Source organism: Chlorocebus sabaeus, chromosome 13 (genome assembly GCF_047675955.1).
Source record: "Chlorocebus sabaeus isolate Y175 chromosome 13, mChlSab1.0.hap1, whole genome shotgun sequence".
NCBI lineage: Eukaryota > Metazoa > Chordata > Mammalia > Primates > Cercopithecidae > Chlorocebus > Chlorocebus sabaeus.
Window position 1 is genome coordinate 75643826 of NC_132916.1, and position 27100 is coordinate 75670925.

The 27100-nt window shown below is 35.3% G+C and overlaps 1 protein-coding gene across 1 annotated transcript in view; it reads left to right on the forward strand.

Moving 5' to 3' along the window:
- The window catches only part of ADGB (androglobin), a 248133-nt gene that overhangs the window by 121317 nt on the left and 99716 nt on the right, over window positions 1–27100 (forward strand). The window contains exons 13-16 of the mRNA XM_008006725.3: window positions 5900–6029; window positions 21163–21196; window positions 22363–22549; window positions 23038–23101. Of these exons, the coding sequence (XP_008004916.3) occupies window positions 5900–6029; window positions 21163–21196; window positions 22363–22549; window positions 23038–23101 (415 nt within the window). The remainder of the gene's footprint in view (window positions 1–5899; window positions 6030–21162; window positions 21197–22362; window positions 22550–23037; window positions 23102–27100) is intronic.

The following is a 27100-nucleotide window of genomic DNA, read 5'->3' on the forward strand; positions in this document are numbered from 1 at the left end:
CAGTGGTCGAATGTTCTAAGTAAACATTTTTATCATTGCATAAGTTTCTTCTAAATATTAAAAGGAATGAACAAGTGACCTGCCCATACTGTAGCATTTTACTATAACAGTATTATTATATCATTTTTAGTTTTTAGTTTAACCTATATTCATAGATTAAAATGAAAAGCTCATCCATTTATATAATACAACATAACTAAGTGGCATTTTCTTTGCCCTGTTAAGAAGACCAATTGAATGCAATTGTCCTAATACGATAGTTAAAACATTTCAACCTTTTAAATCTGTTTTATTTAATAAATAAAAATGTATACTTTGATGACAAATATACTAAAATTTGTGTCATTGCTGTGATTATACAAAAGCAATATTTCTTAAGTTCCCTTTTATAGTAAGAAATACTTTTTTTTTTTTTTTTTCCGAGATGGAGTCTGCTCTGTTGTCCAGGCTAGAGTGCAGTGGTGCAATCTTGGCTCACTGCAACCTCTGCCTACCGGGTTCAAGCGATTCTCCTGCATCAGCCTCCCAAGTAGCTGAGATTACAGGTGTGTGCCACCACACCTGGCTAATTTTTGTACTTTTAGTAGAGATGGGATTTCACCATGTTGGCCAGGCTGGTCTCTATCTCCTGACCTCAGGTGATCCACCCGCCTTGGCCTCCCAAAGTGCAGGGATTACAGGCGTGAGCCACCATGCCCAGCCAGAAATACTTATTTTAAGATAAATTTTGAATTGTTTGGAATAAGGCCTACTTCAAATGTTCTTTAGCATCATAAAATTAAAAAAAAAATAAATTAAATGATCCCCCTTATCCCAAGGATATTTAAATAGAGGATTGAGGGGACACGAGGATTAACTAGCAAGGGCACTGTTTTCGTGAGGAAAAATTTATTAATTAATCAATGAAAACTCTGACTGAAAAAAAAAAGTGATATGAAAATATTATATGTAAAACAAAGATACTATTGAAAAATGCCCTCACTTTTCTCTTTCACATTGTCTGTTTTACTGCTTTGGTGAGATGATACAGCTGCTCAAATTATGTTCCTAAAAAGAGTAGACAATATAAGAGTATAAGCTGGTGAGAGATGAAAGGCTGTGATAAGAAGTTGGGATATTGCCTGGAGGCAGAAGAGAGCCAGAGAGGTTTGGAGTATTTCATATTTAGAAGTACTCTAATTTTTTTTTGTTTCAAGTAATTATGCTGATGGGAAAAATCTGTCTGGCTTTACAGATTTGGCTACTGTTTTAGAACAACAAAAAAGCATCTTATCTACTTTAATCATTAGCACTGATGAATATTCTCGGTTATTACCAGCTAATTAAATTACAAGATTAAATGATTGTCATAGAAACGTGGAAAACTGGGTGTGTCACTCTTAGGGACAAAAAAAAAAAAGAGACTAAATACAACAGCAAAGACAATGAAGAACAATGAAGAGAAAGGGGGAAGGAGAAGGAAGAGGAACGCAAATTCACTAATATTTGAACATGACCATAGGGATAGAAAGAAAGACTGTGAAGTTGAATCTGAAGTTTTTATTGAATCAGAAGAACTTTACAAATAGGAATAACTGGTGCATTGGATGATATTAGTGCAGGGTATGATGGTTGCCATTAAAATTGTGGTAATTTTTAATGCAGCAATAGGTGGCTAATACATGGTTATACACATATATCAAAGACTAGCAAATTTACACTTTGAACGTGGGTAATTAGTTGTACTTCAATTATCCTTTAATAGAGTGGTAAAAATATAAAAAGGAAAGTATGTAAAGGGATTTAAAAAATAAAATAGAAATTCTAGAAGCAAGGAATATAATGACTAGGACCCGGAACTCAATAGATGTGCTTAAGAACACATTAGATGCAGACTAAAGGAGAATAAGCAAAATTGAAAATAGATTAGAAGATAATATCTAGACTAAAGCATGGAGACAAAAAAAAAAAAAGTGCGGAAAAAAGTACAGTTAAGACCTATGGGACACGTTGAACATGACCAGCGTACTTGCCAGTGCTTCTCAGAAGTAGAAGATAAAGAGATTTGGAAATAATTAAATCATCAAATCTTAATGGCCAAAAGAATCCCTAAAGGGAAAAGTTTAAGTCAAGATTCAGGAAGTCTTAGAAAGACTAAGTAATATAAATACAAAGAAAACTGCAGCTAAACATATCATAGTAAAACCAAAGACAAATATAATGCAATAATATAAAGCAATAAAAGTGAAATAAAGACTGCTATACAAAGCAATATGGATGAATCTCACATACATTCACAAAATTTAGACCAAATAAGTCTGGTACACCACGTACATGGTTAGTTTCCAGTTATCTTATTAATATACAGTAAGAAAAGAAAAATTTTAAAAAGCAATACATGGTGTTGGAAGTAACCAGTGTGGTCGTCTGTGGTGAGGAGAGTTGGCCATGATTGGGACATGCTTCTAGCAGGGTTTGTGGGTTGTTAGTAATATGAAAAATGCTTGATCTGAGTAATAGTGATATGACAATGTTTATTCTGTGATATTTCAGCAAGTGTATATTCATTGTTTAACAATATTTGAACATGTATTTTAAGCTTCAATAAAACTGTATTAAAATTATTGAATGGTCTGTACCATCAGTCACACATAAAATGGCCATTAAATATGTTTTTAGCCTTCTCTTGGATAGACTACAATCTGTGATAGAAATATAAACTGATAAGAGAAAAGCAGTCAAAATTTAGATCTGTAGTATGTTCATTGTGCTTTACTACTTTTAGATACTCTTTACATGACAGGCAGTTAATTTACACTTTTATTTATTCTATTTAAGTTTATAATACTAGGGATATTCTTCAAATATTTTACCTTTAAGACTTTGTCAGTTCTATGCATCGACAAGTGAACGTTGAAAAGTGGGTAGGGAGGGAGCACTACACAGCACTACTAGACAAATATTGGCAGTTGTCAATGTCAAGCCATGCAGCACAGTTTTATAACCAGAAAAAAACATTTCCTGCTACTTTGGTTTTAAAATTTTGTTATTGTTGCAAATTAATAAATCTAGCTTTATTCTCAGACTTTTGGGTTTTTGTTTTGTTTTGTTTTGTTTTTTTGAGATAGGGTCTTGCTCTGTTACCCAGCTGGTCTCAAATTTCTGAGTTCAAGTGGTGCCTCTTGCCTCAGTCTCCCAAATAGTTGAGACTACAGGCATGTTCCACCATGCCCAGCATAAAATTTGTGTTATAATTTCTAATAAATCAATGTAGTAATCTCTATAAACACTTAAAATAAATTAGTTAAATTTATTTAAATATTTTACATTGCATTTGCAACTTTACTAGTTTGTTTTCTCTTCGAGCATTTTAAAAGCCAAAAATGAAAGCAAAAAAGTCTTCATAAATATTTAAATCATTACAAAGTCAAATAATCAAAATCACGTATTTGTAGAAATTTAATTTTTCCTATACATACTATTCGTGTTTACAAACCAAAGTTTTCCTATACCTTTTAACTTAAGCATATAGCTAAAATTAAATATTAAGCTATACATTTAAAGGCCTAATTTCTGGATTATATAACATGCTAAATGCTTTCATGTATTATAAAAACTCACACATGGTTTCTTAGTCTGTTCTGGCTGCTATAACAAAAATACCATACACTGGGTGGCTTATAAACAACAGAAATGTATTTCTCACAGTTCTGAAGACTGGAAGTCCAAGATCAAGGCACTGGCAGATTTGGTGTCTGGTGTGGGCTCACTTTCATAGATGGCTTCCTTTTCCTCTATAGCCTCACAGGGTGGAAAGGGCAAAAAATTATTCTGTGGTCTGTTTTGTAAGGATTCTAATATCAATCATGAGGGCTCTACCCTCGTGACCTAATAAGAGGCTCCACCTCCAAATACCATCACATTGGGGATTAGGTTTCAACATCTGAATTTTGGAGGAACACAAACATTTAGTCACACACAGAATTTTTCTAAACTTAACATAAAAATGTTAATGCTTCATGATTTCTGATTAATGTTATGCTTAAGCTACCCACTGCTTTAGTCAGGGTTCTCCAGAGAGACTGAATGAATGCGGAATATAGACATCGACACAGATATAGATAAAGATATGAATATAAATATATGACAGGAGGTTCATTAGAGGAATTGGCTCACTGGTTATGGAAGCTGAGAAGACTCAAGATAGGTTGTCTGCAAGCTGGAGAACCAGGGAGGTCAGTAGCGCGTGGTTCAGTCCAAATCTAGAGGCCTCAAAACCCAGGAAGTTATGGTGTAACTCTCAGTCTGAAGACAAAGGTACGAGAACCCAGGGAGTTGTCAGTACAAGTCCCAAAGTCCAAAGGGCAGAAGCCCTGGGCTTTTGATGTCTAAGGGCAGAAGAAGGGCATCCCAGCTACAGAAGAGAAAGTGAATTCACCTTTCCTCTGCCATTTTCTTCTGCCCAGGCCTCCAGGTAATTTGATGGCACACATCTACATTGAGGGTGGATCCTCTCTCAGTCCACCGACTCATACGCCAATTTCTGGAAGCACTCTCACAGACACACCCAGAAATAATGTTTTACTAGTCACCTTGGCAGCCCTCATGCCAGTCAAGATGGCACCTAAAATTCACCACACTCACTAAGATGATTTTGCTATTCAAAATAATTTTTGTTTATCTCTTCAGGTAGTTGAGTTTGCGTATCAGAGATTTTGTGGGTTGTAAGAAATAGAACTGCAGACCTCAAGGACAAATTTTCTTACAATTTGAATAGTCATAGCCAGCCTTTTAGAATCTCTATGCCAATAGGGACCCCAAATGGGCTAGTTTCATAACCTAAATTCCCTGAGTGACTTACGTTTTCCTTTTGTCTTCTTTCAGCTGTATTACTTGATTGAAGTCCGTGAAATTCTAATACCCAGATACAGGTGGCTTCATCACCTGATTGGATTCCACTAATCTGTACACTGCTTGAATCTGTTATTAATTCATTTACATATTCATTTCTGACAGAGCCAAATCAGAGATATGTGAATGGCATTTCATCCTGCGTGGCAGACATGCCCCTTGTCCTGCTTTGCTGTCGCAGGTCAACATAAGAGCAAGCCTGTGTTTTAATGAGCCTTTGAAAGTGACTGCTGTCACAGCTTTCTATCTTAGGAACATTGTCTTTGTGGCAACACTCCGGGACTTACCCATTCTTGGCTCCTGGCCATGTCTGGTAGAATTGGAGACTCACAACCAAGTTTGTGCTACCCTCTAGTGGCAGTTTTGTGTAAATCAGAGAAGTTTAGTTACAAGTGAATTTTTACAGAACACTAACTGGAAAAAATATCCAAGTTGATGAAGTCTATATACATGGAATTTAATTTTATCTTTGAAACACACTTACTTAAAAAATACATATACTACAAAAATGTCTTTACGTACCTATAAAATTCTAGCAATAGCAACGGCAATTTGGAGTCATACCAGCAATTACTTGAAAGACTGTATGCTTGGGTAGCTGGTATGAATGTCACAGTGATAAACTTAAGTGCTCAAGACTCATAATTAAATTTCTGACCCTTAGTTCTGTTTCACTGATACATCACTCTGATACTTAATTAAATCAATTCCACATATCAAATTTCTGTTTTGATCATCAAAATCCAAAGTTGACCACCAAAGCTTTAAAACAAATAATGTTCTAGAATTTTTATGTCAATTTGTTGACTAATATACAATATTTTTAGTAGCATAGAAAGATATTCAATGTTTTAACATGAGGTAAAAAACATTACTGGTAGTAAAAGAATGAGAATGACAAATAAAACACAATCAGAACTTTCTATTGTTGACAAAAATGCAGTTATTTATTAATAACTATAAGCAGAAGATCAAAACAATAGAAGTTTGGGGTTTGTTTTTCTCTTAGGCATTATGTGCGCTCCTTAATTAAGAAAGGAATACCTCCAGGATCTGATTTACCTTCTGTCAGTGAAACTGATGAAACTACAACGCATAGCCAGACAGACTTGAGTCAAATAACAAAAGCTACATCTCAGGTAACTATGTTACTCTTACTATTGGCCCAACTCTTAATGATACAAGATTTTTTCCTTATATTGTGAAACATAGTATACGTACAAAATAATGTATAATATGGATCTGAGCAGTATAAAGAATAGTGTTAAAATAAATATCTTATGTATCCATCACCTAGGTTAGAAAATGGAATAATCATCTGCTATAGAAGTCCCCTGTGTGTTTCTTCTTGGTTGTATTTTCTGTCTACCACTCAGATTTTGCTAATAAACAACTTCATACTTTTCTCATTTTGCCAATTATAACTTAACATCTGGTTTGTGAGATTCCTCCCTTTTGTTTTATGTCTGGTTCATTTCACTAACCAATGGCATTTATTGTATAAAATTATGCTACAGATGGTTTTTTAATCTATCACAGTGTTAGTGGCTATATTAGTTGCTTCTTGTTTCTTACTATGGTAAGCAATAGTATCATGATTTTTCTCAAATGTCCCTTGATATGCCCTCTAGAAACAGGTACAAGAGTGTCTTCGGTTTCAAGGTTCATAACCCTTTATGTGCAATGACTCCCCTTAACAATTTTTTTAAAACCCTAGCACATTGAAAACAACTCATCTTTTTCTCCATGTTAATTAACTGAGAATTGTTGATAAGGAACATAATTAACACTGAGAGAACATACAACTTCACTATTTGGTGGTTGAATGACTACTAAGCATAGTTGCTCTAATTGCCTATCTATATAGGTCACAGGAGTATCCGTAGACGAGGAGATATGATCACATGAAATACAGCAGTAGGTCTAATACCTGCTGTAATTTCAAAGTGCTAATCAGCTTACATATTCTTGAAAGATATTTGCAACAACTATAATATAATGTAAAATATTGTGACATTTTGTGGATAGGGTCACAGTTATTGCTCTCAACATTGTGACTGCTTGCCTGTATTGACAAATTGATAATTGAAAAACAAATGCTGAATGTCAGTCAAACATGTAATGTCTTTCTAACCATCCACATTAATGGATTCATGAAATTTAACTATGAGCTTCATTGGAGATCAGATTAGGAAACCCTGTTCTAGGATATGAATCTAGCAGTCTAGGTAATAGGACATTCATTCATCTGCTTGACCCTACAATAAAATGCCAAACCATTTTCCGAATGGGTGTAGTAACACCCATGCCTGTCAGTACCAAGAGTTTTCTTTATGACAGCATTTGGTAATGTATGATATTTGCTAAAGTGGTGGCTATAAAATGGTATTTTGTTTTTTATTAGAAATGCATAATTTATTGACATATTAACCCATATATGCCTGAGGTTGCAATTTTTCGAATTTGAAAAATCAGACCTTGGCAATGATCTTAAGCAGCAGGATGTTTAGCTTTCCAATGCAAAACAAATGTGAAGAAATCTTGCTTCCATTTATGTACCTCTCCATCCCATTTTCACCATTCTGCCCTCCATAGGAAACTTTCAGGATTTTTTTTTTTTTTTTTTTTTTTTTTTTTTTTTTTGAGACGGAGTCTCGCTCTGTCGCCTGGGCTGGAGTCAGTGGTGCGATCTCGGCTCACTGCAAGCTCCGCCCCCCGGGTTCACGCCATTCATTCTCCTGCCTCATCCTCCCGAGTAGCTGGGACTACAGGCACTGCCAGCACGCCCGGCTAATTTTTTGTATTTTTAGTAGAGACGGGGTTTCACCGTGTTAGCCAGGATGGTCTCGATCTCCTGACCTCGTGATCCACCCGCCTCAGCCTCCCAAAGTGCTGGAATTACAGGCGTGCGCCTTCGTGCCCGGCCGAGGATTTTTTAATGTAAATGCAAAGAAACACACAGTATTTCACAAATTCCTTTTTTTCCCCACTCAAAATTCAATAATCTTAAAACAATACTTAATATATGCTGGAGATATTTCAGTCTATACCTAAAGAGTATCTTCATTCTGAAAGCTTCATAATTTTTTATTATGTAAATTAACCATAGTTTATTTCTATCAATTTGTATAGATGGAATCTTGGGTTGATTTTACTCTTTTGCTATTGTAAATAATACTGCTATGAATGAATTTGTACATGTAGTGGGATTGTTTGGTCAACAAATAAAATTCTATTAGAATTTTAAAATAATTATTGCTAAATATACATGATAAGATTACACCCAGGTTGTATGAATGTTTCCTTATAGCCACATGGAGTGTGTATAAGTTTTATAAAAATTTTGCCAATCAGATTGGTAAGAAACAGTAGTTCATTTTGCTTTTCCATTGAATTGATTGTTATTGTGACTGAACATCTTTGTATACATTTACTGCTATTTCTGTTTGTGCTACTGTGCAATTCCTGCTTATGTCTTTTGCTTATTTTCCATTTGGGTTGTATGTTCCTGTTTAACCAATTCATAGATATTCTTTGTGAAATATGGAGACTTATTCTTTATTAGCTATGTATTTCATATGTTCTAAGTTTATCTTTTCAATCATGTCTTTTTAAAATTTATTTTTAATTGATAAAAAAATTTATATATTTATAGTGTAAAACATGATGTTTTGAAATATATATATAGCTGAATAACTACATTGAGCTGATTAATACATGTATTACTTCACGTTCCTCTCATTTTTTGTTGTGAGAACACTAAAATCTTCTGTCTTAGCAATTTTCAAGAATACATTAACTATAGGCCCCATGTTGTAAACTGGATCTCTTGAATTTATCTCTACTAACTGAAACTTTGTATCCTTTGATCAGCATTTTCCCAATCACCCACACCCAGCCCCTGGTAACTACCATTCTACTCTCCACTTCTTTGAGTTCAACTGTGTTAGATTCCACATGTAAGTGAGATTATGTGGTATCTATTTTTCTGTGTCTGGCTTATTTAACTTCACATAACGTCCTCCAGGTTTATCCTAGTTATTGCAAATAATAAAGTTTCTTTTAAAAGGCTGAATAGCATTCTATTTTTTATATATACCATATTTTCCTTATTCATTCATCTGTGGATGGACAATTTGTTTGATTTCATATTTTGGCTTTGTGAATAACGCTATAATGAAGATGGGAAGGCAGGTATCTCTTTGCTTTTTGACACACTAATTTCATTTCCTTTGGATACACATTCAGAAGTGGGATTGCTGGATCATATGATTGCCCTATGTTTAGGTTTTTTTTTCAACCTCCATACTGTTTTATACAGTAATTGCACCATTCTACCTTCTCACCAGCAATATACAAGGTTTCCCTTATTTCCACATTCTTGCTAGCATTACCTTTTGTCTTCTCGATAACAGCCATTTTAACAGATGTGAAGTGATAGCTTATTGTGGTCTTAATTTATGTTCCTCGATGATTAGTGATGTTGAGCATTTTTTTTAAACATGTATGTTGGCCATTTATATGTCTTCTCCTGAGAAATGCCTATTCAGATTCTTTGCTTATTTTTCAATTGGGTTGTTTCCTTGTTGATGAGTTGTTTGAGTTCCTTATATGTTAACCGCTTATCAGACGTATGATTTACAAATATTTTCTCCCATTCTATAGATTGTCTCCTTATAATTGTTTCCTTTGCTATGCAAAAAGAAACATTTTAGTTTGATGTAATTCCTTTTGTCTGTTTGCGATTGTTGCCTGTGCTTTAGGGACTAAAACTTGTTGCCCAGGCCAAGATCTTGGAGCTTATCCCTTATGTTTTCTTCTAGTAGTTTCATACATTCAGCATACATTCAGGTCTTACAATTAAGTTCTTAATCCATTTTGAGTTAATTTTTGTATATGGTATGAGGTGACTTTCCTCTTTTGTAAATGGATATCCTAACATCATTTACTGAAGAGACTCTCCTTTCTTCCATTGTGTGTTCTTGTCAATCTTTTTTGACCATAATAGCTTGAATTTATTTTTGACTCTACTCTGTTCCACTGGTCTGTTTATTTTGAAGTCAGCTAGTGCAGTGTCTCCCGCTTTGTTCTTTTGCTTTGGCTATTTTTGTGGTTTCACATGGATTTTAGGATGTTTTTAATATATCTGTGAAAAATCTCATCAGAATGTTGATAGATTATATTGAATCTGTACATTGCTTTGGCTAGTGCAGCCATTTTAACAATAAGAATTCTTCCAATTCAGGAACGTGGGACATCTTTCCATTTATTTGAGTCTTATTTTATTTCATCAATATTTTATTTTATAGGATTCAGAATATAGGTTTTCACCTCCTTAGTTCAATTTATTCCTAAATATGTTTTGGTAGCTATTGTAAATGGAATTATTTTACTGATTTCTATTTTTGTTTTTTGTATGTTGATTTTGTATCCTGCAACTTTATTGAGTTTATATATTAGATCTAACAGGATTTTTTTCTTTTTTTTTTTTTTTTGAGACGGAGTCTTGCTCTGTCACCCAGTCTGGAGTGCAGTGGCGCAATCTCAGCTCACTGCAAGCTCCACCTTCCGGGTTCATGCCATTCTCCTGCCTCAGCCTCCTGAGTAGCTGGGACTACAGGTGCTTGCCACCGTGCCTGGCTAATTTTTTGTGTTTTTAGTAGAGACGGGGTTTCGCCATGGATCTAACAGGATTTTTAATGGGGTTTTAAGGGGTTCTATATATAAGATTGTATTATCTGCAAAGAGGAAAATTTCAGCTTCTTTCTTTACAATTTGAGTGCCTTTTCTTTATTTTGCCTATTTGCTCTAGTTAGGACTTTAGGTGACATGTTGAATAGAAGTGGTTATTTTCCTTGTCTTACTCGTGATCTTGGAAGTAAAGCTTTCAACTTTTCACTGTTGAGTGTGTTAGCTATGAGTTTGTCATATATGGCCTTTATTGTGTTTAAGTACATTCTTTATATTAGTTGTCAGTTGAGAGTTTTTTTTTTTTATCATAAAAGGATGTTGAATTTTGTTAAATGCTGTTATCACATCTATTCACATGATTGCATGGTTCTTGTCTTTTATTCTTTTAATGTAGTATATCATGTTTGTAGATTTGCATATGTCAAACCATCCTTGCATCTCTGGGGAAAATCCCACTTAATCACGGTAAATGATCTATTTAATGTGCTGTCGAATTATGTTTGCTAGTATTTTATTAAGGATTTTTGTATGTATGTTCAGCAGGGATATTGACCTAAGGTTTATTTTCTTATAGTGTCCTTGTCTGGCTTTGGTATCAAGATAATGCTTGCCCTGTATAATTAGTTTGAAAGTATTCCCTCTTTGTCAGATTTTTTGGAAGAGTTTTAGAAGGATGGTAGCAATTCTTGTTTAAATATTTGGTAGAATTCAGCAGTGAAGTCATAAGGTCCTGGACTTTTCTTTTATAAGAGAGACTTTTTATTTTAAGATATAGGGTCTTTCCCTGTTGCCAAGGCTGGAGTGCAGTGGCATGATCATAACTTACTGCAGCCTTGAACTCCTGGGCTCAAGCAATCTTCCTGAGTTACCCTCCCAAGTAGCTGTTACTACAGGCATGCACCACCACACTTGGTTAATTTAAAAAAAAATTACAAATAGGGTCTTCCTATGTTGCCTAGGCTAGTCTCAAACTCTTCGCTTCAATCCTCCTGGCTTGGCCTCCCAAAGTTCTGGAATTACAGGCATAAGCATTGCACCCGGCCAACATGGGTTCAGTTTTTTGTTTTGTTCATTTGTTTGTTTGTTTGTTTGTTTGTTTGAGATGGAGTCTCACTCTGTTGCCAGGCTGTAGTGCAGTGGTGCAATCTGGGGTCTCTGCAACCTCTGCCTCCTGGGTTCAAGTGATTCTCCTGCCTCAGCCTCCCAAGTAGTTGGGGCTAAAGGTGCATGCCACCACACCCAGCTAACTTTTTGTATTTTTAGTAGAGATGGAATTTCACCATGTTGGCCAGGATGGTTTCGATCTATTGACCTTGTCATCTACCTGCCTCAGCCTCCCAAAGTGCTGGGATTACAGACGTGAGCCACAGTTTTTATTACTAATGTAATCCCCTTGCTCATATTGTTCTGTTCAGATTTTATATTTTTATGATTCAGTCTTGGTAAGTTGTACATGTCTAGAAATTTGTTTCTTCTAGGTTATCCAATTGGTTGTCATATAATTATACATGGTAGATTCTTAGGATTGTTCGTATTTTTGCAGTATCATTTGTAATAATTCCTTTTTTATTTCTGATTTTGTTTGAGTCTTCTCTCCTTTTTCTTAATTAGTCTAGCAAAAGGTTTGTGAGTTTCATTTATCTTTTCAAAAATCAGCTCAGTTTTCTTTTTTCTTGTTTATTTCTGCTCTGAGCTTTATTATTTCCTTTCTTCTACTAATTTTAGGTTTAGTTTGCTTTCTTTTCTTCTAGTTCCCTGAGGTGTAGCCTTAGGTTTTAAATTTGAAATTCTTCTTTAAATTTCCCTCTTAGAGCTTCATTTGCTGCATCCTATAAATTTTCATATGTTACTGTGTCAATTTTCATTTGTCTGAAGACATTCTAAAAATTTCCCTCTTAATATCCTGTTCAGAAGTATATTGTTTAGTTTCCATGTATTTGTGAATTTTCTGAAATGCCTCTTGTTATTGATTTTTAGACTCATTCCATTGTGGTTATAAAAGGTAGCTATATGATTTCAATCTTCTTTAATTTGTTAAGACTTGTTTTGTGGCCTAACATATGAGTATCCTGGAGAATGTTCCTTGTGAGCTTGAGAAGAATGTGTATTCCACTGCTGCTAGATGCAATGTTCTGTATATATCCATTAGGTCCATTTGATCTAAAGTGTAGTTTAAGTCTGATGTTTTCTTTTTGATTTTTGGTCTGGATGAGTTATCCTTTGCTGAAAGAGGAGTATTGAACACTCCAACTATTATTGTATTGCAGTCTCTCTCTCCCTTTGGATCTATTAATATTGCTTTATACATTTAGGTGCTCTAATGTTGGATGCGTAAATATTTATAATTATTGTATCCTGTTAAGCAATGGACACCTTTATCATTATGAAATAACCTTATTTGTCTCTTCTTTACCGTTTTTGGCTTACTGTCTATTTTATCTGATATAAATATCGCTATCCCTGCTCTTTTTTGCCTTACATTTGCATGGAATATCCTTTCCCATCTTTTTATTTTCAGTCTATATGTGTCTTTAAAGGTGAAGTAGGTCTCCTGTAGGCAGTATATAGTTGAGTCTGTGTTTTAAATACATTCTGCCCCTCTATTCCTTTTGATTGGAGAATTTAATCCATTTACATTCAAGGTGATTATTGGTAGGTAAGCACTTACTACTGTTATTGCATTATTATTTTTTTTTTCTGGTTGTTTTGTAGATCCTTTGTTCCTTCTCTTCTGTTTTCCTTTGTGATTAGGTTATGTTTTCAGTGGTTTGCTTTGATTTTGGGTATCTACTATAGGTTGTAACTTTATGAGTACCATGAGGCTTACATAAAACATCTTATGGTTGTAACAGCATATTCTAAGCTGATAGCAACTTAACTTTGATCGCATACAAAAACTCTACACTTTTAACTCTGTCTCTCTTATGGTTTATATTTTTGACGTAACAATTTACAATCTTTTATATTGTGTATCCCTTGACAAATTATTGCAGTTATTATTATTTTAAATATAGTTTTTCTTTTAACATTCATACTAAAGATGTAAGTGATTTAAACATCACCATTACAGTATTAAAGTATTCTGAATTTGACTATGTACTTACTTTTACCAGTGAGTTTTATACTTTCATTTTTTTAATGTTACTGATTACCATTCTTTTCTTTCAACTTGAAGAATTCCCTTTAGCATTTCTCGTAAAACAGGTCTGGTGGTGATGAATTCCCTCAGCTTTTGTTTGTTTGGGAAAGTTTTTATCTCCACTTCAGTTTTGAAGGACATATTTTTAAAGTATAGTATTCTGCTTAGTATTATTTCTCTTCAGTACCCTGAATATATTGTCCCATTCTCTCCAAGCCTGTGAGGTTTCTACTAAGAAATTTGCTGATAAATTAGAACTCCTTATTTGCTTCATTTCTCTTGCTACTTTCAGAATCCTCTCTTTGTCTTTGATTTCTGACAGTTTGATTATAGTATGTCTTGGTGTATAATCTTATTTGGATTAAATCTGATTTTGAAGACCTTCTACCTTCCTCTCCCTGGATATATATAACTTTCCCCAGATTTGAGAGGTTTTCTGCTATTATTTTTTTAAGTAAGTTTCTACTCCTTTGTCTCTGTCTTCTCTTTTTTGAACTCAAATATTTGCTCTTTTGATACTGCCCCATAAACCATGTAGCCCTTTTTCATTCCTTTTCTTTTTTCCTCATTTGAGTACATATTTTCCAATAGCCTGTCTTCAGTTTCACAGTTTCTTTCTTTTGCTTATCTGCTTGATTGATTCCGCTGTTGACCTTCTCTTTCGTTTTTTGTTTCATTTCCTTCATTGTAATTTTCACCTCTAGAATTTGTTTAATTTATTAAAATAATTCCAACCTCTTTGTTAAGTTTCTTGTCTTAGTTGTTCATTGTTTTCCAGATATCACTTTATTGTGTTTTGGTATTTTTTAAGTTCACTGAGTTTCCTTAAAACAATCATTTCACGTTTTTGTCAGGCAGATTATAAATCTCTATTTCATTAGAGCTGGCTTTGGTGCTTTATTTTGTTCTTTTGGTGGGGTCATGTTTCCATTATTGTTCTTGATGCTTGTAACCATGTGTTGGTGTCTATAAATTTAAGAGAGTAGTAAATTATTCTAATTTTTGCAGACTGACTCTGTCTTTGAAAGCCCTTCACCAGTCAGATCATCTAGAGATGTCTGACAGGTTGCCCACAGGCAGGTTTGTTACTGTATTCCTTGGGCAGTCTGGTCTAATGCCCAGATCAGCAGGTGGGCAACCCTGGCACTTGGGTCAACAGGATTGGGCCTAGAATGTGTGTCCCTGGAAACCAACCTGAAATCTGGGTCCACAGAGGCTAGACTTATGCTGCATAGACCTAGAGTACCAGATTCTGCAAGGGTGGGCCTGGGGCCTCAGTTTATGGGGGCCAGCCAGCCACCAGGGTCTACTGGGTGTCCTGGACCCTAGGCCTGGTAGGGATCTACTTTACTGCTTTACTGGTCCAGCCTGTGTTTAGGTCCAAGGTAAACTCCAGTCCTTACTTCTTTTTTTTCTTCTCCCAAATAGAGGGTATCTCCCTTTGCCTGGGATTGGGAGTGATGTGTGTGATGCAATACTGTCCTTCCTACCCTCTTCAATGTGTCTTATTTCTGTGCTACATTCAGTTGCTATAAACTTTCACCAAGTTTCTTTAGCTCTTATGAAGATATTTTCTTATGTGGATTATTGTTTAAATTGATGTTTTTGCAGGGGGCAAATACAGGAAAGTCCTGTTCTGCCTTATGACTGCTAAGAGCTCCTGAATATTGTGTCTTTGTATAAACAAATTATTTGTATTTTTAATGTGGTTGAATTTATTTATATATTCATATACAAATTTGGTTCCTTAAACCAGATCTAGAAATCTCAATCATATATAATCATATTGCATATATATAAAATCATATTATGATTATATATGATTGAGATTTCTAGATCTTATTTAAGAAATTTTCCCTATTTTTAGGTCATAAAGCTATTTTTCTAATCATCTTGTACAATGTTACAGTTTTACTTTTATAAAATCCAATTAATTTGGAACTGATTTTTGTGTATGATATAAAATGATGAATCCAATTTTATTTTTCCCCATATGGATACACAATTAATTGTTTTTAGAGGAATTCTTATGAAACTTTCAAACTTTATATTGAAATTTCAAGCCATTACAATATGATAATGCTTGTAAATATAATTATAAGTTATAATAATAGATTCTTGGAGATGAAAGGTATCCATAAACTGATGTTCCAAATCATAATGAAACTTTGAAAAACTCCTCTTTAATTGGTTTGGCTTTTATTTGTTGAATGTGATAGCGTATGTGATGGTATAAGATATCTGGAGGTCACATCATCACATACAGATCAACGAATCTATTAGTGTTAATTAGAAAGTAGAGACTAATAGGTGATTGAGGAGAATGAATATCTGTCAACATTTTTTGAAGTTTTTTTAAATTTAAATTATTGATTGCATTGGTTTTAAAGAGGTAAAGATTATCCAGAAGATCATCATAAAATAATAGCCAGTGTGCTCTACACCTACTCATTTTTCAGTCGTCTTCTCAAGAGTCATGCACTTTTATTTTATTTAACTATTTCTTCTGGTATGTATCTCCATAATTCTAAATAGTAGGCTTCATGAGGGCAGAGAAATTGATTTTATTATATTTTGTTTCTCCCTCAGCACCTGTGAAAATGCCTAGCATATAGCAAACACCATGACATATTTGTTGAATGACTACATGCTATTATATCTTGATCTGTTAATTTAGACGTTATCTCTTGACTTCCTGTCATGGGAGATAAGGATTTAGCACACCTGAACTCACTTACTATCCCATATCTACACTTTCCCCTGTCTTCAAGATTTTGTCATTTCATAATCTTTGGTTGAATCAGCATTCTTGTTTTGTAAGGATTATTACTGCTGAAGCAAATACTCTAACATTTCTTACACAAGGTTTTATACAAGCAAATTACTGCACTTTTTCCTTTCCTCACTTTACTATAAGAAGCATTAGGCTGGGCATGGTGGTTTTCGCCTGTAATCTCAGCATTCTGGGAGGCCGAGGCGGGTGGATCACAAGGTCAACACATCGAGACCATGGTGAAACCTCGTCTCTACTAAAAATACCAAATATTAGCCGGGTGCGGTGGCGGGCGCCTATAGTCCCAGCTACTTAAGAGGCTGAGGCAGGAGAATGGCGTGAACCCGCGAGGCGGAGCTTGCAGTGAGCCGAGATTGCCCCACTGCACTCCAGCCTGGGCGACAGAGCGAGACTCCGTCTCAAAAAAAAAAAAAAAAAAAAAAAAAGGTAGCATTAGTAGGTCTTTCCAAACACTACAAAAATTAAAATATCTCTATACATCATTTTCTACATAGTCAAATACATCAAATATTTTACAAATGCCAGTTCTTTTTTTTTTTTTTTTTTTTTTTTTTTTTTGGAAACATCAGCCATGCACTCTTTTGCTGTCTTGCTTCAGTGCAAACTGAGAGATCTTTGCTCCTGGTACCTTTAGACTTCCTTTTGTCTCTCTTCTCTGATGGATTTCCTATTTTTGGTCTCTCTTCTTTCATGGTTTAAACCCTAATTTTAGTGTAGCATATCTTCCAATACTTCCTCAGAAAAGATGTACAGGGAGTAAAATATATGAGAACTTGCATGCTTGAAGATGCCTACATTCCATTCTCCCACCTAATTTATATTTTGGCAGGATATAAAATTCCAATTTACAAGTCATTTCCTCAAAATTTTAAAGATCTTATTTAATCCCTTGTCTTCTAATTTTAAGCATTGCTCTTGATTTAAAGATGACATTCTGGGTTAGGCATGGTGGCTCACACCTGTAATCCCAACATGTTGGTAAGCTGAGGCAGGTAGCTTGCTTTAGCTAAGGAGTTTGAGACAACCTGCACAAGATGGTGAAACCCCATCTCTACAAAAACAAACAAACAAATAACAACAACAAAAAACCCACAAACATTAGCCAGGCATAGTGGTGCATGCCTGTCGTCCCAGCTGGATGGAAGACTGAGGCAGCAGGATGGCTTGAGCCCAGGAGTTTGAGGCTGGAGGGAAATAAGATCATGCTACTGAACTCCAGCTTGGGCAACAGAGCCAGATCCTGTCAAAAAAAAAAAAGGCATTCTGATATTCTGATTCTTAATCTTTTATATATGACTCTTTTAGGACCTTATTTCCATTCTTGGCATAATGAAATTTCACTCATTGGCCTTGGTATGGGTGTTTTTTTTTGTTTGAGACATAGTCTCACTCTGTCACCCAGGCTGGAGTGCAGTGGCGTGATCTCGGCTCACTGAAACCTCCACCTCCCAGGTTCAAGTGATTCTCCTGTCTCAGCCTCCCAAATAGCTGGGACTACAGGCACCCACCACCACGCCTGGCTAATTTTTTTTGTAGTTTTAGTAGAGATGGGGTTTGGCCATGTTGGCCAGGCCAGTCTTAAACTCCTGACCTCAGGTGATCCACCCACCTCGGCCTCCCAAAGTCCTGAGAGGCGTGAGCCACCATGCCTGGCCCTGGGTCTTTTTTTTTTTTTTTTTTTTTTTTAAACAGGAATTATTTTGCATACTCCATGAAACCCTTCAACCTGAAGTCAAATTCTTCAGTTCTGGAAAATTTCTTTATACCACTTCCTCGATCATTTTCTCTCCTCATTTTTCTCTGCTTTGTGGATCTTTTATTACACTACCTTTCTCCCAATTTACTCTCTAATGTACTTGATTTTTTTCTCATTTATTTAAATATATTTATCCTTATTTATTTTAAATATTTTAAAACTGTTTAGTTTTAGTAAAATACACACAACATAACATTTGCCATCTTAACCATCCTTAAGTGTGCAGTTCAGTAGTATTGAATACGTTTTCACTGTTGTACGACCAATCTCCAGAATTCTTTTCATCGTGCAAAAGTAAAACTCTATCTGCATTTAAAAGCTTCTGATTCTCCCCTCCCCACAGCTCATGAAAACCACCATTCCACTTTCTGTTCCTATAACTTTGACTATTCCGGGTACTTCACATAAGTGGAATAATAAAGTATTTCTGCTTTTGTGATTGACTTATTTCATTGGGCATAATGTTAATGTTCTCAAGCTTCACCTATGTTTGTACATGTGGCAAGATTTCTTCCCTGTTTACGACTAAATGATATTCCATTGTATGTGTATATCACATTCTGTTTATCCAGTCATTCCTCAATTGATATTGGGTTGCATCAACCTTTTAGATATTGTGAGTAATGCTACTGTGAATTTGGGCGTACACCTATCTCCTTGAGACTGCTTTCAGTGCTTTTGGGAATATATCTAAGAGTGGAATTGCTGGATATGGTAATCGTTTAAGGAACCACCACACTGTTTTCCATAGTGACCACACCATGTCACATTCTCAACAGTGCCTCTCAAATTTCTCTACATCCTTACCAACATGAATTATTCTCTGTGTGAATTGTTTATGGTCGCCACCTTAATGGGCATGAAATGGTGTCTCATTGTAATTTTGGTTTGTATTTCTCTAATGATTCATGATATTGAGAATCTTTTCATGTGCTCTTGGCCATTTGTATGTCTTCTTAGAAGGGTCTATTCAAATTCTTTGCCCATTTTTTAATTGCATTGTTTGGGTTATTTTGTTGTTTTTGTTCTTTTTAGAAATTCTATGTATATTCTTATATTTTCATCTTATCAGATATATAATTTGCAAATATTGTCTCCCAATTTGTAGGTTGCAGTCTGACTCTGTTGATTGTGTCCTTCAGTGTACAGAAGTTTCCATTTTTTATTTTATTTCAGCTTACCTATTTTTTATTTATGTTGCCTGTGCTTTTGGAGTCATATGTAAGAAACAATTACCAAATCCAGTGTCATGAAGCTTCCTTCTATGTTTTCTTCTACGAGTTTCGTAGTTTGTATCAGCTTCAGTGTCTAAAGCTTGTATTGTTTATTCCACTTATTCTATTTTTAGTTTCTAAGAGCTCTCTCATTTTTTATTTTTTGTAGAAGTTCCTTATTTGATAGATGAGTATCCTCTTATTTTTCTACTGTTACTAATCTTTTAAAAATTGCTCCACATAATATTGTTTCTGTTTTCTATGAATCTTGCCACCCACAATTGTTAGCTTCTTTCTTTCATATAAGAATCTCTCCTCAATTGTTTGCCAATACTTTGTTGTACATATATATTTAAGAAATTTAAGGCACCAAATAGTTGCTGATTAGAAGCAGCTCAATGGCATGGCCAGAGCTTATCAACTGTTGGCTCTAACTTAAGATAATTGAGGATGAGTGAGTTTTATGTGGAGGTAGGGCTGGCTGCTAAAGTGCATCTGGCAGCTTGAGCTTTTTTCCCTAACTCTGGTGAGTTTCTCCAGTTAATGGTCCTCTAAGGTTGATCACAGGGAATGGTATATACTTGTCCATCCATGAAGGCCAAGCACAGGGAAGCTGAGAGTCTCAGCACTTAACTTGTGAACTTTCACTTAATTCCTCTGTACAGTAGACTCTTCTACTTCCAGAGTATCTGTGAATTCAGATTAAGAGATTTCTCATTTAATTTCTCCACTTGAAGCAATTTCAAGTGTGCTGTTTAGGCAGAAGATTGGATGCTGAGCCAGAAAGATTAGGGAGAAGAAGTGGAGTTCCTTGTATAGACATTCAACCCATGGCCATGTTTTCAGCCCGTATCTCATTCTTTCCTCCTCAGGTACCTGCTAATCTGCTCATTGCTTCTGAGGTCCTAAGGCATGGAGAGGCTTTGCTTTGCACTTAGTATTTACCTGTCACTACTTTGCTATCTCTTCCATCCACTTTACATAATCAAAAAAATTGTTGACATTACCTGTAATTAGCCTGTATGAGTTTTTGCCATTTTACTTTTTACATTTATTTTTAATTGTTTCCAGAACACAATTATTTGATATTAAATAATTAAAACAAAATTTATATACACATGAATTCAATTTAAATTCCTTGTTAAAACTTTCAGGAGCCATTTTTATAATTGAAATCAGCCTTTTTAGGTTCTGTACATTACTTGCCAGTCATAATCTTACTAATTTCTCTATATTAATGGCTGGTACCTTGTGCCAAGTAATATGTCTACTTGGGGATATTACTGTTTTAATTTAACTCTTGTTACAGGATTCAGTCATTTAATAAATTAACATATTCTGTGTCTTAATGTGACAGGCTTAAATACCCAGTCAATTATCTAATTCAATAATTTAACTCTTGTTACAGGATTCAGTCATTTAATAAATTAACATATTCTGTGTCTTAATGTGACAGGCTTAAATACCCAGTCAATTATTTAATTCAATTCATGTCCTTTGACACTTAAAGTTAAAAACAAATTTTTTGTTGGTAAGTTTTAGCAAATTTTCACAAAAACCTATTTCTTCAAGGTTTAAGAAACGATATTAGCTCTTTTAGTAACTTTGGTGCTTTGGATAGCTGTAATGTTTTGTTGAATTCAAAATGGTTTCAAAATGTGTTTCTTTTAATTCATAGGGAAATGCTGCTTCACAAGTTATACTTGGAAAAGGTAAATTAGTAATTTTCCTGTGACTTTTTTCAATGTACATCAAGATACAGAGGGGCATCTCTGCTTCTTGACAGCTTTGCTTCTGGCTCTCAGCAGCCTTTCTTCAGTGTCTCCTTTGATTTGCTGAGCCTAGTCTGCTCTGGGCTTTAAAAAAAAGAGATAATTTCAATTGTTAAATTGAAGCTAAAAATAAAAATAAAAGAGGATCTGATTAAAGACCCATGAATAAAGTTCATCTGTTTTAATGCTGTACCCTGTGATCAAAACACTGAAACTATTGCAAATTCCTTAGTTTCTAAATAAAAGACTTGAATTCAAAATTATATATATAATTTTGGATCCAGAAGTCTACAGGAATGCTATGCCAGCCAGGTGCGGTGGCTCACACCTGTAATCTCAGCACTTGGGGAGGCTGAGTTGGGCAGATCAAGAGGCAGATGGAGACCATCCTGGCCAAAATGGTGAAACCCTGTCTCTACTAAAAATAGAAAAATTAGCTGGGCATGGTGGTGTGTGCCTGTAGTCCCAGCTACTCAGGAGGCTGAGGCAGGAAAATCGCTTGAACCAGGGAGTCAGAGGTTGCAGTGAGCTGAGATGATTGTGCCACTACACTCCAACCTGGCGATAGAGCAAGACTCCGTCTCAACAAAAAAAAAAAGAAAATAAAAGAAAAAAAAAAAGAATGGTATGCCACATTACTTGGTAAATATAAAATAAGACTCTAGAACCGCTGACTGTGGGGAGTAATTAGATGTCTTACTGAAACACATTTGTTGCACTAGATCTTTCAAGTTTTTATTTCCCTTTCTGTTGTCTAAGCCATCCCCTCCTATAAGAATATGTCCATCAATAGCAGATTTTAAGTAAAGAATCTAGCTAATTTCTGTTGTAACTTCACAATCTCTAAAGAATCTATGAACAAATTTATCAAAGTAATTTTGAAATTTCTGAACACTCTAATATGCCTAGAAATTATTATTAAATTCTCCTATGTGTATGAAATGTGTCTCTGTGTGGACCTCCATAAATGTATGAAGCCTGGATTATCTCAGTAAATATTTTCCCAAAAATAGACTTTGATATTTAACTTTCCCTTTATCATTTTACATATCTCAATAACTTGTTATTTAACAATATAAGGTGTTTTTGACATGTGTGTCTTCTAGGCACAGAGGAACAAACCGACTTTGGATTGGGTGATGCCCATCAGAGTGATGGATTAAACTTGGAAAGAGATATAGTCAGCCAAACCACAGAAACACAGGAAAAATCTCAGGAAGAACTTCCAATGACAAATAATGGTGTTTCTAAAGAAATATGGTTAGATTTTGAAGATTTCTGTGTTTGTTTTCAGTAAGTATCCCAATGGGATCAATCTGACTATGTCGTAGTGGTTAAACCCTGAGCTGCATTAGCATACAAAGTCACATTAGGGTTTATTGTTGCATATTTAATATAGTGGTTATACAACCTCTTAATTCTTAGCATCATTCAAAATAAGCCAATAATGGCCTAGTGTTGGTATAATATCAAATAAACATTATAAAAGGGAAAATAAGTGTATTGATTATCCATATAACACATTAATAGCCAAACCAATTTTAGGCCAGTTTCCACTTCTCCTCAAAGGCTTGTTTCTTAATTAAAGTAAAGAAATTTTATTCACTGGAATAATTCTTGTCCCTTTAGGGCAACTGACCCAATACTGTTGTTATTTTTTAACTTTCTTCCTACAATTATTTGATTATAAGAAACTTAACATGTAGTATTAATCTTTTAACTTAACATGTAGTATTAACCTATAATGACAATAACATGTTAAAAATGTCTTTTTTTTTCAGAAATATATATATTTTCCACAAGCCAAGTTCATATTGCCTTAACTTTCAAAAATCAGAATTTAAGGTAAATATATTATAATCTCTTCTATTCTCTTTAAATTTTTGGTAGAATCACACCAGTGGGAAACATCTTCAAATTTCTCTAAACATTTCTAAACTTGTAACATAATTATATGTTTAAAAATTATTTTTTGGAGTCTCCCACTAACCCTTATCTAAACAATAAGCAAAATTCCACTAGCTCATAACCACAAATGTGATCCATCTGACTATGTTGAATCCTGGCCTGAATTATTACACAAATACACATTAAGAAAAATTTGATTTATGAAAAAATGAAGGACACACACAAATAGATTCACTAGATTTGGTTTCAATTAGTATTTATGTTTCCTAAAACATAAGGACACTCTACCATTATGCCTGCATTTTTCCCCCATATTATCCCTCTGCCTGGAGTTTCTACCCTTTTATCCCTGTTATCCTCTTTGCTCTTGTTCAGCTAATGCCTAGAAATCCTTCAGAATAACATAGATGCCCTTGACACTGTGAGACTTCCCTTCCCTTGCCATGGAGTCTGGGTTAAGAGGCTCAGCTTCACCAGCCTGACCAACATGGTGAAACCCCATCTCTACTAAAAATACAAATATTAGCCAGGCATGTTGGCGTGTGCCTATAATCCCACCTACTCAGGAGGCTGAGGCAGGAGAATTGCTTGAACCTGGCAGACGGAGGTTGCAGTGAGCTTACATTGCACCACTGCACTCCAGCCTGGGCAACAGAGTGAGACTCTATCTCAAAAAAAAAAAAAAAAAAAAAAAAAAAAAAAAAAAAAAAAAAAAGAGGTTCAGCTTCATGCCCTCTGTATGCTCTGTGTTCTCCTGGCATTTGCCTCCCACCCTCCCAACTTTCTGATTGCTTCTCTGTGCCCATCCTTCCCCCTACTTACTGTTAGCATGATTAGAAGGGCTGTATCCTTTTGTTTACCACTTAAAAGAACATTCCTGCCGTGAGGTAGGAACTGAATTTAAAAATTGTCAATTAAGGTAATTAACAAACCACATATTGAGCAGAATTTTAAGAAAAACTATGGCACATATTCTGGGAAACTAAACTGTACTAACATTTACATATTGTCCTGTCATAGGACAAGGCCACCCAAGCATCTAATAATAATCCCACACCTCCATGAGCAGTACGCAGAGGTGGGGGAAGTAAGGAGTCCTTGAAACTTTTCCATTGCATTTGTAACACATGAAAATGGGCAGAGAAACCTTTTGATCAGACCTCAAGAGCTGCTCTGTTGCTGGCTCCCTACTCTGAAAATAAGAATAGTGACTGGGAGAAAGAAATCCTTCACCTAGTCCTAGAGTATGTGAAAACACCTAGAGGAATACTTTGACTTTATAGAGATAACACAACAATTAATTGGGAATAGTTGAACCCAGAGCTGATATCAGCATAATGTACAGTTTACAGTTTAAATTTAGGCATATTTCCATATTTAACCTATTGCCAATGATGAAATGACAATAGTTTATACATGTTGTAGGCCCTTAGGTTCTTTATTGCATTTACTCCTCATAACAAACCCTGTGAAAGAGATGTTATTCATGAAATGCTCATCATCACTCGCCATCAGAGAAATGCAAATCAAAACCACAATGAGATACCATCTCACACCAGTTAGAATGGCAATCATTAAAAAGTCAGGAAACAACAGATGCTGGAGAGGATGTGGAGAAATAGGAACACTTTTACAGTGTTGGTGGGACTGTAAACTAGTTCAACCATTGTGGAAAACACTCAACCATTGTGGAAAACACTGTGGCGATTCCTCAAGGATCTGGAACTAGAAATACCATTTCACCCAGCCATCCCATTACTGGGGATATACCCAAAGGATTATAAGTCATGCTGCTATAAAGACACATGCACACGTATGTTTATTGCGGCACTATTCACAATAGCAAAGACTTGGAATCAACACAAATGTCCATCAGTGACAGACCGGATTAAGAAAATGTGGCACATATACCCCATGGAATACTATGCAGCCATAAAAAAGGATGAATTCGTGTCCTTTGTAGGGACATGGATGAAGCTGTAAACCATCATTCTCAGCAAACTATTGTAAGAACAGAAAACCAAATACTGCATGTTCTCACTCATAGGTGGGAATTGAACAATGAGATCACTTGGACACAGGAAGGGGAGCATCACACACTGGGTTCTATTGTGGGGAGGTGGTAAGTGGGAGGGATAGCATTAGGAGATATACCTAATGTAAATGATGAGTTAATGGGTGCAGCACACCAACATGGCACATGTATACATATGCAACAAACCTGCACATTGTGCACATGTACCCTAGAACTTAAAGCATAATAATAATTAAAAAAAAGAGATATTATTACCATCATTTTACATCTAAGGAAAATGAAGCAGATCAAATGTGAAATAACACATGTAAAACACATAGAAGAATGCCTGTTGGTAAGTGATAATAAATATTGGCTGTCATTTACTAAAGACAGTTGCATAGTAACTTTTGGTACGCATAACCATCCTAATTTAAAAGTGTATGTGGTAAACTGGTCAACTGTTCTTTATTCTGATCTTATTCTTATGAGGTGATGATAAGCACAGAATTTTTTTTCTCTTTTAAATGTCTCAGCTTGGTGAAATAAAATTATGACATTCCTTTTTATTTCCCTGAATTGTTTTAAAATTAATGGCGTGAGAAAATAACTTTCTTGGAAGGCATTGGAATATAATCTTATTGGCATTTAGTATGGCCTGAAAGGAAGGATCAGCTGTGGTCTGAGGCCAGACACTCCAGACCTTAGTGGCCTGCTGAGCTGGGGACACAGAGCCCGAAGCCTGTCCTCAGCACAATCCACAGATGTTCCCTTGGTGTTCAGTGAGAGGTTAGAGCAGGGTCATTTCAAAGGTGCCATGAGCTGGCACCAGGGCAGAGCCCCTGTGTGGCCTTTAGGAACACTCCACCCCTCAATTCTCAGGCCCTTGAAAATGACAGAAAATGAGCTCCGGGCAGAAACTCCTCCTCAGGCATGCATGCCAGGCTCCCAAGTCCAAGGGTCCTTCATATTTTCAGATAGTGTATATTTGAAACAACACTTTATATCATCAACATGTCACAGCTGACAGGAAACAAATAAAATAAAGTGCCAAATGAAAACAAATGGAAGACAGGGAGAGGAGTAATCATTTAAGTCATGATTACATTGTATCAAGCATTTCTAGCACTCTTTGTTATACTTGATTAAATAACAAGGCTTCCTTTTTCATAGCATTACTACATATTTGTCTTTCATATATTAACTGTTTTTTAAATACTATGATAGAATATGAAAAACTTTTAAAGTGTAGCATATTTCAATTAAGTTAATTGAACACATTTACCATGTGCCATCCCTCACAATTACATTGAAGCACTGAGAACTTGAAAGGCAATAATAATGTATTAGACAAGAGTGCCAGCCTTAGAGTCAGGCAGATGGCTATACCTACTTTTTTCTTGCGTCTTTGCTTCTACAAACTCTGTGACCTTTGGTAAATAGCTTACTCTTTCTGTGTAATAAGATACATTAATGTATCTAAATAATTATATTAATTATTAAGTATTATTAAGTACTATCAATGTGTAATTAGGTACATTGATAGTACTCATATAGGATGAACTGAAATTATATACATGTAACCTTTATGCAACTATCTTTTAAGGGAAGTTTTGATTTTACTAAGCACTTTATTCCATCTCCAAAACAAAAACCCACAGCCCACTGTGTCAGCAAGCAGTGGGTATTGAGTTAGTCCGTTCTCACACTGTTGTAAAGAACTATCTGAGACTGGGTAATTTATGTAGAAGAAAGATTTAATTGCCTCACAATTCCACAGGCTGTACAGAAAGCGTGGCTGGGAGGCCTCAGGAAATTTACAGTCATGGTGGAAGGCGATGGGGAAGCAAACATGTCTTACCATGGCAGAACAGGAGAGAGAGAGAGACAGCAAAAGGGGAAGTGCCACATGCTTTCAAACT